The sequence below is a fragment of the Lissotriton helveticus genome, chromosome 4_1, assembly GCF_964261635.1.
Source record: "Lissotriton helveticus chromosome 4_1, aLisHel1.1, whole genome shotgun sequence".
Classification (NCBI taxonomy): Eukaryota; Metazoa; Chordata; class Amphibia; order Caudata; family Salamandridae; genus Lissotriton; species Lissotriton helveticus.
The window spans coordinates 794361336-794374079 of NC_136063.1; the positions used below are offsets into that span (position 1 = coordinate 794361336).

Below are 12744 nucleotides of genomic sequence, written 5' to 3' on the forward strand. Positions count from 1 at the left end.
ATGGCGAGGCCCTAGCACCAACCCGCCAAAGGCACTCAACCTAGGTTGAGTGCACTCAGTCCCCATCCCCGGGCCAATTTCATTCTCGGGGACCCCACCCTTGTGGCCTGGCACCTTTTATAGGGAGGGGGTACATGGCCCCCCTCTCCCCGGGCTGTCTATGGCCCCAGCAACTCCATCCCGAGGCCCATTCCTTAAATTATGTATGCAGGAGGGGGGCAAGCAGCCCTGTCCTCAGGCCAATTTTGGCCCCTGGAGATGGGGACCCCATCTCTCGGGCCCTGTCTTATTATAAAGGGGGGCACGCAGCTCTTCTCCCCAGGTCAGAACTGGCCCCAGGGACCCCATCCCCGGGAGCCCGGCCAATACATGGTGGGTGCCCTGGACCCCACCCAGGCCATCCACTAGCTTTTTGTTCGGGGCTGCAGGGAAAACCCCGTAGCCCCTTGCCAGGTCCCAACCTCCTGCAGAAGCCGGCATTGCTCCCATCTGCTAGGAGCAGCTTAAAAGGATGCTCCCTGCAGGGGGTGGGGAGGGCAATTTGCTCAACTGTTTCCCTGCCCTATTCACAGCGGGCAGGGAAACAGATGAAAAGTCTGCTCCAAGCGAGCAGGAGCATTTTTCCTGCTACTGCCAAGCAAGAGCAAACAGACGTTTCCCTGCCCACACCATGACCGGCAGGGAAACCGCTATGTCCCAAGGGTGGGCACCTCAGGACATAGCAGGAGCCGGCCCTGGGGGGGGGCCAGTACACAGGGCCATTAAAGGCTCCAGTAAGGGGACCGTGCTGACCTCCTTTTGCTTGTTCACAGCCGTGCCCTGGGGGGTGGTGGTACCTGGGGCTGACAACTGCCCCTGAAGGGGATGGGCGCACGGCCACTCTTCCCCTTTCAGACCTCTGTCGGGCCCCGAGGGTGGTAGTCCCCGGGTCCGGAAACGGCCTGGGGAGGGGGTCCCCCCTCTTCCTCTTCCTCGATTGGCCTGGCCCCAGGGAGGTGGTGATCACCGAGGCCGAATTCAGCCCGGGGAGGGGGGGGCAAGCAGCTCCTCTTCCCGTTTTGGAACTTAGCCGAGCCCTGGGAGGTGGTGATCCGGGGGCCAAAAATTACCAGGGAATGGCCCTTTATATAATGGCCTGACCTCGGAGAGGCAGTGATCCATGGGTCTCAAAACAGCTTGGGAAGGGGTTGGCACTCACCCACTACCCAAATTATACAGTTAAATAGACCCCCGGGTCTTGGCCCACCCGAGGGGCATATACCAAACAAGAGAGGGAGTACACGCTTGTATTTATTTTAACAGTGGATCCCGAGCGAATTTGTGGTAATTAATTATTTGATTTTAAAAAAAAAACATTTTTGGCCCCCCAGTGGGATCTCTGTGGGACCCCACCACTAGGACTAGAAGGTCATGATATTTCTACCCTGCCCCTTATCTTTTTTTCTATATTTTCTCTTGGGACTCGGACTACAACTTCCAGGTTGAAGTGTTGGCAGCCAATCAGATCTCATTTTGGGATCTCTGGGATACACGTACCCTCTGTCTCCCTAGATATACACATTTCTTTAATAACTCAAAAAATACTGAATTGATTTACACCAAATCATCCAAAGAGATCTTTTTGGACCAAGATCTAGATTTCTGCCAAATTTGGTGTAATTTTGTTAAACGGTTCGGGCTGTAGTCATGTTCAAAATCCCTATTGGAAATTGCATGGGGAAAGTGTGTTTGGGACCCTCTTTTTTCTCGGACCCCACTTGGCAAATCACCCCAAAACTTTCCAAATAGCAGCTGAAGTTATTGGCATACTAGCTTTAAAGATTTTATGAAGATTCTTCAAACAGTGCAAAAGTTAGTAGCAAAACAAAGACACTTTGTCTATGGGAATTAGGTCATATATATATTACCTGCTGGCAGTTGCCAGTATGTAGTTATAGGTAGGTTGTAGTTTCCATAGGAAGAGCATTTTTTCATGTGCTAATAACTTTGGCGTCATTTGACAAATCTTCATGGCATTTTCAAAATTAGTATGACTCTCACTTCAGCTGCTGTCTTGAAATTTTCAGGGTGATCCGTCAAGCGGAGGCCGAGAAAAAGGGGAGGGGTCCCAAAACACTTTTTCTCCATGTTAATTATCATAGGAAAGTTTAGACACAGCTACAGCCTGCTGAATGGAATTACACCAAATTTGGTAGAAATGTAGCTCTTGGTCCAGGAAGCAGTCTTTTTGGTAAATGGTGTAAATACATTCAATAGTTGCTGAGAAATATAAAAGAAATTCTCAGTTGTATATATAGAGACGCTGTGCATCCGTGACTTTTCCCGATCTTGTGTTGAGATCTGATTGGCTGCCAACACTTCAAATAAGGAAGTGTTGGCAGCCATCTTGTGACTTGGTTAAACCGAGTCACAAGAAAAAATGTTAAAAGAAAGAAATGGGGGCATCGTAGAAACACCCTGACCGCCTAGGCCTCTTTAAAAAAAAAATTGTCTGGAGTCGCCTTGGATCCGTGACTCCTGACAATTTTTTTTTTTTAAATAAAGCGCGGTCTCCTGTGCTTCCTTAAATAAAGACCCCTGGATTCTGCCATCTCCCTGGGGTAAACATAATGAAATAGGTGCAGGGGACCTGCATGGCCTCCCGCAGCCCCGGCAACCGCCGCCTCCCTGGGGCTAATACAATGGGGGGCCTCAAGTACCCCCCCTGCCATGGGGACCACCATCTCCCCGGGGCCAAACTGTATTTTAAAGAAATGGGACAGGGGTCGCGTGGCCCACCTCCCAGGCCATTCTCGGCCCGAGAACCGCCACCTCCTCGGGGTAGGCCTCTACTCAAGGAAGGAGGGGGGCACTTGGCCGCCCTTCTGGAGCCATACTTGACCCTGGGGACCGCCATTCCCCAGGGCCAGCTCCAGCAATGTCTGGGGCATTGCAGTTTGCAATGGCATGGCGGAAGCCCTGCTTCCGCCATGCCCTAGTAAACAGTGATCCGCTTTGAGCAAGCAAGACTATTTTGCTCTCGCTTGCTCAAAGCGGAGCACACTTTGCTTATTACAGACAGGGAGCTGCATGTCAGCAGCTCCCTGTGTGTAAAAAGAAATGGCGGCTCCCACAGGAGGCGGGGAGCCATTCAGGACCACAGGGTCTTCAGCCTCCCCCCCACGGTCCCCAACTGTAAAATATGGGTGCCTTGGGCACCCACACTACAGGCCGAGCCTCGTGGGATGGGGTCCCAGGGCCAACATCTGCTCGGGAGGGGTGCCACCCAGCCCACCTTCCATATTTGTCTTTAAATATAAAAAGGGGCAGGCCCTGGGAGATGGGAACCCCAGGGCCAAAATGGCCCAGATGGGGGGCTGCCCAGCCCCCTCCCTTAAAATAAAAAAAGAAAAGGCCAGGCCCAACTTTGGCCTAGGGAAGGTGTGCCACGCAGCAACCCTCCCTTAAAAATTGCAACAAACAAAAACCTCCAGCAAGTCGCCGGAGGCCACGCCCCTACACCACCACGCTGCAAACGCGCCTTCTGGCACAGTGGTGATTGGGGGATGAAGTCCCCTATGATATTTAGGGTCCACGGGGTCCTGGTACCCTTTCCATTACCTCCAATAACTCCTACATAGTGGGATTGCTGATAGAACTTGGAGGCCACGCCCCCTTTCTGCACAACTCTGCAAACGTAGCACATGGCGTGCTGCTGATTAGGGAATGAATTCCCCTTTACTCCTGAGGGCCTCAGGACTAAAGCCGACATCTTCCCCAACCAGTAGTGCACCAGGAAGCGCGTTTGCTCAATGGTGGAGAAATGGGACATGGCCACTGACATACTCACAGCAATCCAGCTGTGCGAGTCTTATTGGAGGTAACAGGAGGGCTAGTTAGCCCTCAAGGACACTCAAGAGCCAAGGAGACTTTATCCACCTGCTAGTAGTGGGCCAAGAGGCGTGTTTGCAGAGTGGTGGAGAAAGGGGATGTGGCCTCCTGTAACCTCTCAGCAATCCAGCTTTGTAAGACTTACTGGAGGTAACATGAGGGGTAGTTGGACCCCAAGGACGTCCCTGGGGGAAAACTACTTCTCCTGTTATCTGTAATAAGCCCCACACAGCAGAATTGCTAAGAGGTCTTCGGATGCCATGCCCCCTTTCTCCACCACTCTGCAAATGCGGCTCAAGGTGCACTACTGGTTGGGAGATGAAGTTCACTTTACTCCTGAGGGACCTTGGGGGCCAAGAAACCCTCTTGGTACCTCCTGCAAGTCCTACAAAGCGGGATTCCCGAGACCTGGTCGGAGGCCCAGCCCCCTTTCTCCACCACTCTGTAAAGGCAGATACTAGTAAAAAAAAAATAAGAAAGTTACTGAAAGAATAAAGGTTACACGGACGTTATAGTTAGGAATTAGCATTTAAAAAACCTTAGAAATTCACTGAAAAAACCCAAAGGTTACAGAGACGTTATAGTTAGGCTAACATTTCACTCATACAAAACCAGAGAAATTCAGCTGTTATAGGTATTAAGCTACCTATAACTTGCATCCCACGCAATGCACTGCTTATGACCTCACATATAACATCACTCATGACATGGCCAGTGACATCACTGATACCCTGTTGAAGGCTACGGCTGAAACGCGTTGGTCTCATGTCTGCGCCCGATGGTGAAACTTACTAAATAAAAATAATCATTCTACGAAACCTGACTGTGCTGCTGTATCCCTGCTGCGTCCATAGTGAAGAGCGAAAAGGAGAGGCTGCAACGGAGACGAATTACCTCTGGTATACAAAGACCAGAAACTGACATGTGCTCCTATACTATGGGGTCTACTCCTATGCTAATAATTACCTCAAATATGTCAGAAGCAGCATTTTGTCATTAATTTTTCCACCTACCAAGAATTATATCCACTATGCCAGGATAAGTATCGACATGCCGAGGGTGCCTTGCCCATTAGGCAAGAATTGCCTCCAGTATTCCAGGATTACAGTCCCAAGCATAAAACTCTCACACCATGCTATACTCACATACCCACACACACACATGCACACACAGACACACACACACTGTGCACACACACACACTCACATACACTTAAATGATCATACCCTCTCATGCTCTATCACACTCAGATTTTCTCACTCACACTCTCTCGTGCACATTCCCATTGACACTCACACTCCTCTTTTTCCAATCTGCATGTGTTGTTTTAAAAATACTTGCTGCCCCAGCTGTATCGGTTAGTGAAGCTTGGTAAAAACTTCTCTATAAACTATTCAAAACTCAAAACAAATGGCTTTTGTCCTTGTTTTCATGAATGATGAGAGTGGAATATTACACTTCCAAAAAATAGGGGAGCCAGATTTTTATTTGGTTATATATACGGATTAAGAAGTAACAATGTAAATGGACTAGACCACTTAATTCATTACAAACCCAGCTTTCAGGTAGTCTTACGTCAAGTGTGACTTCTTCAGACAGTCTTGAATTTTTAGCCAGTAAAACTTTTATGTTGGAATTATTAGTCGCTTTGTACAAGGTTAAAAAAATCTACAAGTCCTAGTGTGTAACTCTTAGGTGCCTGAAAAGCCATGACTGGCATATTCTGTCACACAAGACAATGGGCGTGTCAAAGAGTTTAAAAAAATCATGTTTCCGTTTGTGATTTTCTTTGAAGAGAATGACAGACCAATCAACCAAGCAGTGAAATGTCAGTGCCTGCATTTCATGCGCAGATGTTCGAATTCCAGTGATAATCGGTAGACATCCAGAGCCCCCTAAAAGAATACAGCATGTTCAAAACTGTACTACCGATTGCAAAAAAACACCCTAGGTGTGCGAGCCCTGTGTCATAACACATCTGCAACCTCCACACCTGCTGTTGTCACGTTGTATAGCTGAGGCAACCGCCTGTTCTGAATTAAGAAAGCCTCACTGTTGGCACCTCTATTGCCTTGAAGAACCCGGGGCTTGGTGTATTTTTATAAGCCCCTCAGCTGAAATATTGCTGGAGCTCGAGGACTTGTGCCCCACAGAAGTTTTCGCCCATGACTGATAGCACACTGTGACTCCCTCCAGTCATGAGCCAATAACACTACACTAATGCTGTCAGAAACAACTGACTCCTGCGAGGGGTGGCCAGGCAACCTAACATCTATCATAGACTACTACCTGACATTGGACAATTCAGACTCTGGATGGATATTTATTTCTCTTCACATCAAATGGAACTGCTTTGTTTTTATTTAAAAATTAAAGTTAAGCTCATTTTGGTTTCAACGGTCCCAGAGAACCAGAGCAAGGTTCCAGGTTCAGGCGACTTGGCCAGCTATTTTAAAATGTATTCCGATAAAATGAGGAAATGGCTTTGCCTGAGGCTGGATTGAAAGCATCTTCCCCGTCTGTCATCTCATTCAGGCGGTGCTGCCTCCATTTCTGCCATAATACCATTATACTGATCTCCCCACCACACACTGCCCCCCTTTTCCCCCCACACACCCCTACCACCCAGAACAACGAGTCGAGCGTAGGTATGTATCCCCAGAGGTGGGGAAGAGCTCACCTTGGCGATGTTGCTGAGGTAATAGTAGGCATAGGCGGCTCCGAAGCCCAGCACCAAGGACAAGCCCACCCCAGAGCCGAAAATCCCCGAGCGGACTTGCTGCTCCAGATAGAGGGAGAGCTCGCGGCCCAGCACCTGCAGGTTCATGCCCATCACCATCATCCTGCCGCGTTGCCCGCTGCTGCATGCATGCACCGGCGGGGAGGCAAAGCTGTTCAGAGGGCGCGCGACGGTACCAGCCTCCCGGGGAGCCCAAGTCCAAAGGAGAAGCCGGGCCCGGGGCCGCACAGCAGCATCCGCACCGGCTCACCGCAGCCAATCCAGCGCGCCTGCAGCGAGCAGCGCAACCAATCGAGGTCGCGATCAGAGCGGCTCGTGGGCTGCCTCATTTGCATGCACTGTCACAGTGCTGAGCGTGTCCTCCTCTCATACTTAAGTTATTTAAATACAGTACGCTCCTTTCGTTTGTAGCCACGCCCCTCTCTCTGAATTTGGAAGATGGCTGCTGCTATGGCCGTGGCTGCCAGTGAATAGCGCCCTCATCAGTCCTACCGGCTCCCTTCACGTGTATAGTGTTAATGGGCCATGAATACATTTGTATTTTTTTATTTTATTTATTTAATGCATTTTTATACCGCGAGGACTTTACCCAAAGGTGTCAGAGCGCTTCACAAAAGAACCAAGTAAGTAATAACATGAGGAGAATTTTACATATTTACACGTTACAGATACAAACGAGATAGAAGAAAAAGTAAAATAAAACAATAGGTGGGAGTCACACAAAAAAAACACGTTAGGATGAGGGTCTTATAGGTATGGATTACATATTTACAACATTGTTAGAACTTCCTTGAGGGACATGAAAATAGGGAGGTATTAATTATGGAAGTGTCTTTGAAAGAGAAGAGATTTGAGGTCAGTTTTGATGGTCCTGGTAGAGGTGGTGGTACGGAGTAGATTACTAACACCTATTTGTACTCTCAATCTGATAATTCACAGAAAGATATATCAACAAACCCTTCCCGAGGCATAATTATTGTTTTTTCATTTTATTTCTACAAATCGTGAGCAATGGAGTAAAAACATCCAACTTTTAAGTCTTCCAGACATCACGAAATAACATGCTAAAAGGTCTGATGGAGCGAGGTGGCAAACGCAAAATTTTGTGTATCCCTCGCAAAGTTAATGTCCCATAATATAATAAGTACTAACCTAACTGCATGTTGTTTTTCGAAATTAACCAACCATAGAGTAAAGTGCACACATTATTTTTATTTACACATGGGGAGAACTAACGTTGCTTGCATGCTGCAAAAATAAACCCAGCTAATATGTATTGTTATCGTATTGTGAACTAATGTGCAGCTTATTCGTAAACAAACACAATTTAAATGTGCTTTTTGTATTCATTTATGTGATGGAGAGGTTGAATTGTAAGTATTAAACACATTTATGTGGCTTATGTGCTAGGTAACAACTAATTGGGACACAATAGTAAGGTGGGAGGTAAACAGAATGGGTTTAAATTCATAATTTAACATAAATCTGTGTTTGTTTCTATGATAGTTCCAAAAGTGGCCTCTGAGGCCTGTGCAAAGATGGCTGCTCGGGTAAACTGTGAGCAAGAGCTGGACAGCGCAGGCGCGCCAAAACCTGCAAGTCAGCCTGTGCTCGAGGAGGTTCAAGGCTGATGCAGCCCGGAACCTAGGATGGGTGCCAAGCATGGATGATGTCGTGCTCAGAGCCTGGGAAGATGTATGGATGTTGCCACTCAAGGAAATGCCTAGGCCAAAGACTGTCCTAAACAAAGCCCCTTTTCTTTTTTCGCTGATACGTTGAGAAATGAATGCTGTAATGGTGAGATGATGCTCACCCACCCCGAAATTGTCCAATGAGAAACTGAATAAGAGATGTTAGTTACTTTTTAGATAGATTAAGTTAGGGAATTAAGGTATAAAAACCCCTGGATTTGTCTAGTTGGGGTCGCTTTTTCCATTTCCATTGGAGATGCTGCGTGATTGCTGACCGATTCCTGGATGTAAGAACTTTAACGATTTCTTTACTTGTTTGCCTTGCAGGATTGAAGGATAAGATGAGGGTGTTAGTTAAGGGATGCTGGGAGTGAATGACTTTGGAACTATCTGTTCTTTTCTAATCTTCAACTGTTGAGCTCAAATAAAATGATAATTTGAAATAAAGTTAATATTTTACTGAATAAAGTTTTACTAATTACGTAAATGTCAGCTATGGAAAAATTATTTGCTTTGAATAAAAATTAGAGAAATGAAGAAGTAAAAGCTGGTCTTTGAATTCTTCCTACGCCTAATTTTCGTTCTAACAGATCCATTGCCACTATGGTGGTGTGTCTGAATAATTTAATCCATGGATAAAATGTTAAACTGCAGGTGTAAATAATGATTATCTAAATAGGTTTAGACGCTCCACCTAAATGCAGCAGTGTTTCTCCAGTGTGATTCACCATAGCCTTGAAGCCTAGTGTAAGTGAACAGGGTAAATGCGCAGTGTTATGGGCCCCACTGGTGCATGTTTTGTGTGTTTAAAGGTTTCGGGAATTGGTGAGTATTGATTAGAAATTATTTCTGGAGCCGCGCTGGAGCAGTATATTACTTGGTAGCAGAGTAGTGGTTGTTAAGGAAATTAGCTAGGGTTATGGTAAAGTACTATCGAGAGTTTTGATGTACAGAATTATGACTAACATCTGTTGAGTTTGTATTACGTTACATGTAGTCTTGGAAAGGCTTCATAGAGTAGGGTGAAGCCAGTGCCTCCGTCTGCAGGTGGAGGAAGTGTGGCAAGGTAGTCGCACAGTGAATTAGTCTGTTTCAAAGAAAGAGTATTGTCAAATACTGCTGTGGTATCGGCGCATATCACTGTTTAGGGACCTTAGGTGTGAAAGGATAAATGTATAGTGAGGACAGTCTATGAAATTTCAGCCTTCAAGTATAGGGATCATTCCGTGCTTCCCGACTAAAACTTACTGCTGGGAGAGTAATAGGTCTTAACCTGAGCTTGATTGAAGGGTAAATGGAGTGGTGTCTCTCTTTTGCTAACAATAGAGGAATTCTGTGGTGGGTTAGTGGACGCGCTGCCTACTGGTAATATAGATAGAGTTCATGTATATATGTATAGGGTTTTCCGTATGAATGTGTGTAAATGATATTGCAATACGGGTTCAAGCGAAACTCTGGTACTGACCCTATTATATGTGCTTTCCTAGAGAAGTGAGATCGTTATTGCCTGATAGAAGGGTAAAGCCAGTAGTGGTGCTTTATCGGCGAGTCTAAAAATTCTGAGGAGATAAGTGTCGTCTACTCCGGTTACAGAATACTTGTGCGATTGAAAATTCTATCACTTTATTAGCGAAACAGATTAGTGGATTTGTTTTGTGTAAAGTTACTAACTGATTTTGTAAAATATCTTGTAAATACGGCTTCTTGAAAAAATCCTGTAAAGGAGGGGTCAGTCTGCGCTGCAGATGCCGGAGCACTGGTGACGTCGAAAGTGTCGCGCTGGGATTGGTTCACGTGACCGAGACAGAGTAGGAGTTGATTGGTTCACCACGGAAAGCAGCAAAAGCTATTGGTCAAGCACTATAGTGACGTATCGTGTTCTAACTGGTGCATTAGTGCGAACCGCGCTGTGATAGGTTGGTGTTACGGAATCAACAACAGAATAGTACTCGATCTTTTGAAAGCAGGGAAAAGTTACCGAAAATGTCATACTACTATTATGATGATGACAGAAAAAAATCTTCATGGTTTAAAAAGCTGAAAAATATGTTTGTAAAGGAGAAAGAGGTAGTTACGAGAGAGGGAAAGGTACTTCCTTCACCGAAAACACCAGCTTCCTATATGTTGAGCAAATATGGTTACCTTACGTGTGTTTGGTTGGAAAATTGGGTACATTATACCAAGGATGATGGTGTATTAGCTTTTCCAGAAGGAGGATCGTTTGATTTGGCAATTTTGAGAAATTTGAGAGACAAAATGATGAAACTTGAACCAAGACCTAGACCGACTCAGTTTGAAGCCTTAGTGGAATGGGAAGATGAGATGCATCAAATGGAGAGCGAAAGGTTGAACAAGTATCTTAGACCAAAAGGTAGAGGCAGAGATTTGTGGGGAGAAACACATGAGAGTAGAATGCGAAGATGGAGGGATGGAAGTATGTGCGATGGCATGTATCCCGTCAGATTGGTAGAAGAATATGAGGGACGAAAGAGTACGGAAAAGAAAAAGAATACAGAAGTGGGTAATCAAAGTTATGGTGAAAGTGAATCCGAGGATGCTGTTTTAGAAGAAATATTAAATAGGAGACCACCCCCATATCAGCCAAGTTCTTTATGGACTACCCCAAACGCCCAAATGACGGAAGAAAAAGTGGATGATACACCAAGACAACCATCAAATTTCAGAGATTTCCCTGAAAGGGTAGAAACAAGATATATCCGAGTACACCAATAGGAGAAGCTAGAATTACAGGTACTCCTGTACAAAGTAATGATTCACACAGAATTATGTTGAGTCCGGAGAGACGAACTAATGAACAGCCAAGTATGTCTGAATATGAGCGTTCAGCCCATGATTTGATCCAAAACCTCACTAAAAATATGGAAGCTGTAACTGTACCAGTAACGATAGGACCAGTGATACCAGTATTTGATGATCAGAAAATAAGAGAGCCAAGACTAACCATTCCGTTACAACAAAGCCTACAGAGAGCAAGAGAGAGTGCTCATCCTGATTTATCAGAAATAAGGCAGAATATAAGTGTAAATCCACCCGAGTTAACTTTTAATAAAAATTTGACGTGCGGATTTCCGACAGGAGCAGAGTCTGACTCTGCAACTCCAGAGAGGAGTGCAGACAAAATAGATTTAACACAAACGCCTATGGGTCCATCAGACAGAATTAAGTGAATGGATAAAAACGCTAAAATTAAAAGAGCAGGAATCAAAAATACTGGATGTGGCAAAATTAAAAATAGACATGGAGGAATTAATAATTGGAACAATTGGGACAGACAGATTAAAAACTTACCAAGATGATGAGCTCATGTTTTTATGTAAGAGTATAACATGGAGAGCAAAAACAATGTATGATCAATTGGAAGAAGTGGCAAGTGAAAATGGAATAGATTTTTCCAAAATAAAGTCATTACAGAAATCTTATCGAGTAGATTTTGCAGAAAAAGACATTGAAAATATGAACACTGCAGGAAGACAAGTTCAGATAAAAGATTTGATTGTGTTGTTGCGCAAATGGGGTGATGTAGGCAAATGGAGAGTCAAATGGGCAAAGAAGAAAATAGTGATAAGTCTACTTTAGCTTTCCCCATTAGAGAGAAGGGAAAAGTGGCAACTGAATTCCCTATGAGAGAAAGTCCTGGAGGAGGATATGTACATGTGCCCTGGAGCCGACAAGACATATTGTCATTTACAAATGATTTCCCCAGATTGAGAGAGAAGCCAGTGAATTGTACCGGCAGGTTGACAGATTTGTAAAAGAGTCAAAGGTACTGTGGATTGATTTGGATGGATTGTTTGACATAGTAGTGCCAACAGATTTATGGACAGAATGTAAGATATCCGTGGATTGGCCAAGGGAGGAGTATCAAAGAGATGAGAAAACGGGAGCTCCCTCACCAGAGGTAATGAGGAAATATGAGCAAGTGATAGTATGGTTGAAAAACAAAATACCTCCAAAAGAAACTGATTGGGTAAAGATAGACAGAACAACACAGGAGCCGAAAGAAACTGTGCATTCATTTTACGAAAGGTTGTTGTTAGTTTTCAAACAGTACAGTGGATATGAGGAGTTGAATGAGAAGGATATAAGTCATTTTGTGTATAGATTTGTATATGGATTGAGACCAGAAATCTCAGACATGATTAGACACAGCATGATGGATTGGCAGTCGAGTTCAGTAGATAAGGTTCTAAGACAAGCGAAATACTGTAGTGAAGAGATTGATGCAAAACAGAAGAAGCTGAAAGAGAAAGCCATGTGGGCACAAGTAAAAGTAGTTGAGCAACAAGTGGCACAGATGGAGAATAAGAATGCAGGAAATCAAGGTGGGTTTAAAGGTAAACCTAAAATAGTGGGACATATTGATGAATTGAAAAAGAAAATGCCATGTTTCAACTGCGGCCAGATAGGGCATTGGAAACGCGA

At 45.1% G+C, this 12744-nt stretch overlaps 1 protein-coding gene across 1 annotated transcript in view; it reads right to left on the reverse strand.

The window, feature by feature from the left end:
- Positions 1 to 6978, reverse strand: part of ABHD3 (abhydrolase domain containing 3, phospholipase) — a 283393-nt gene extending 276415 nt beyond the window's left edge. The window contains exon 1 of the mRNA XM_078687433.1: positions 6551 to 6978. Coding sequence (XP_078543559.1) covers positions 6551 to 6712 — 162 coding nt within the window. The 5' untranslated portion in view covers positions 6713 to 6978. The remainder of the gene's footprint in view (positions 1 to 6550) is intronic.
- Between the last annotated feature and the right edge of the window lie 5766 nt (positions 6979 to 12744).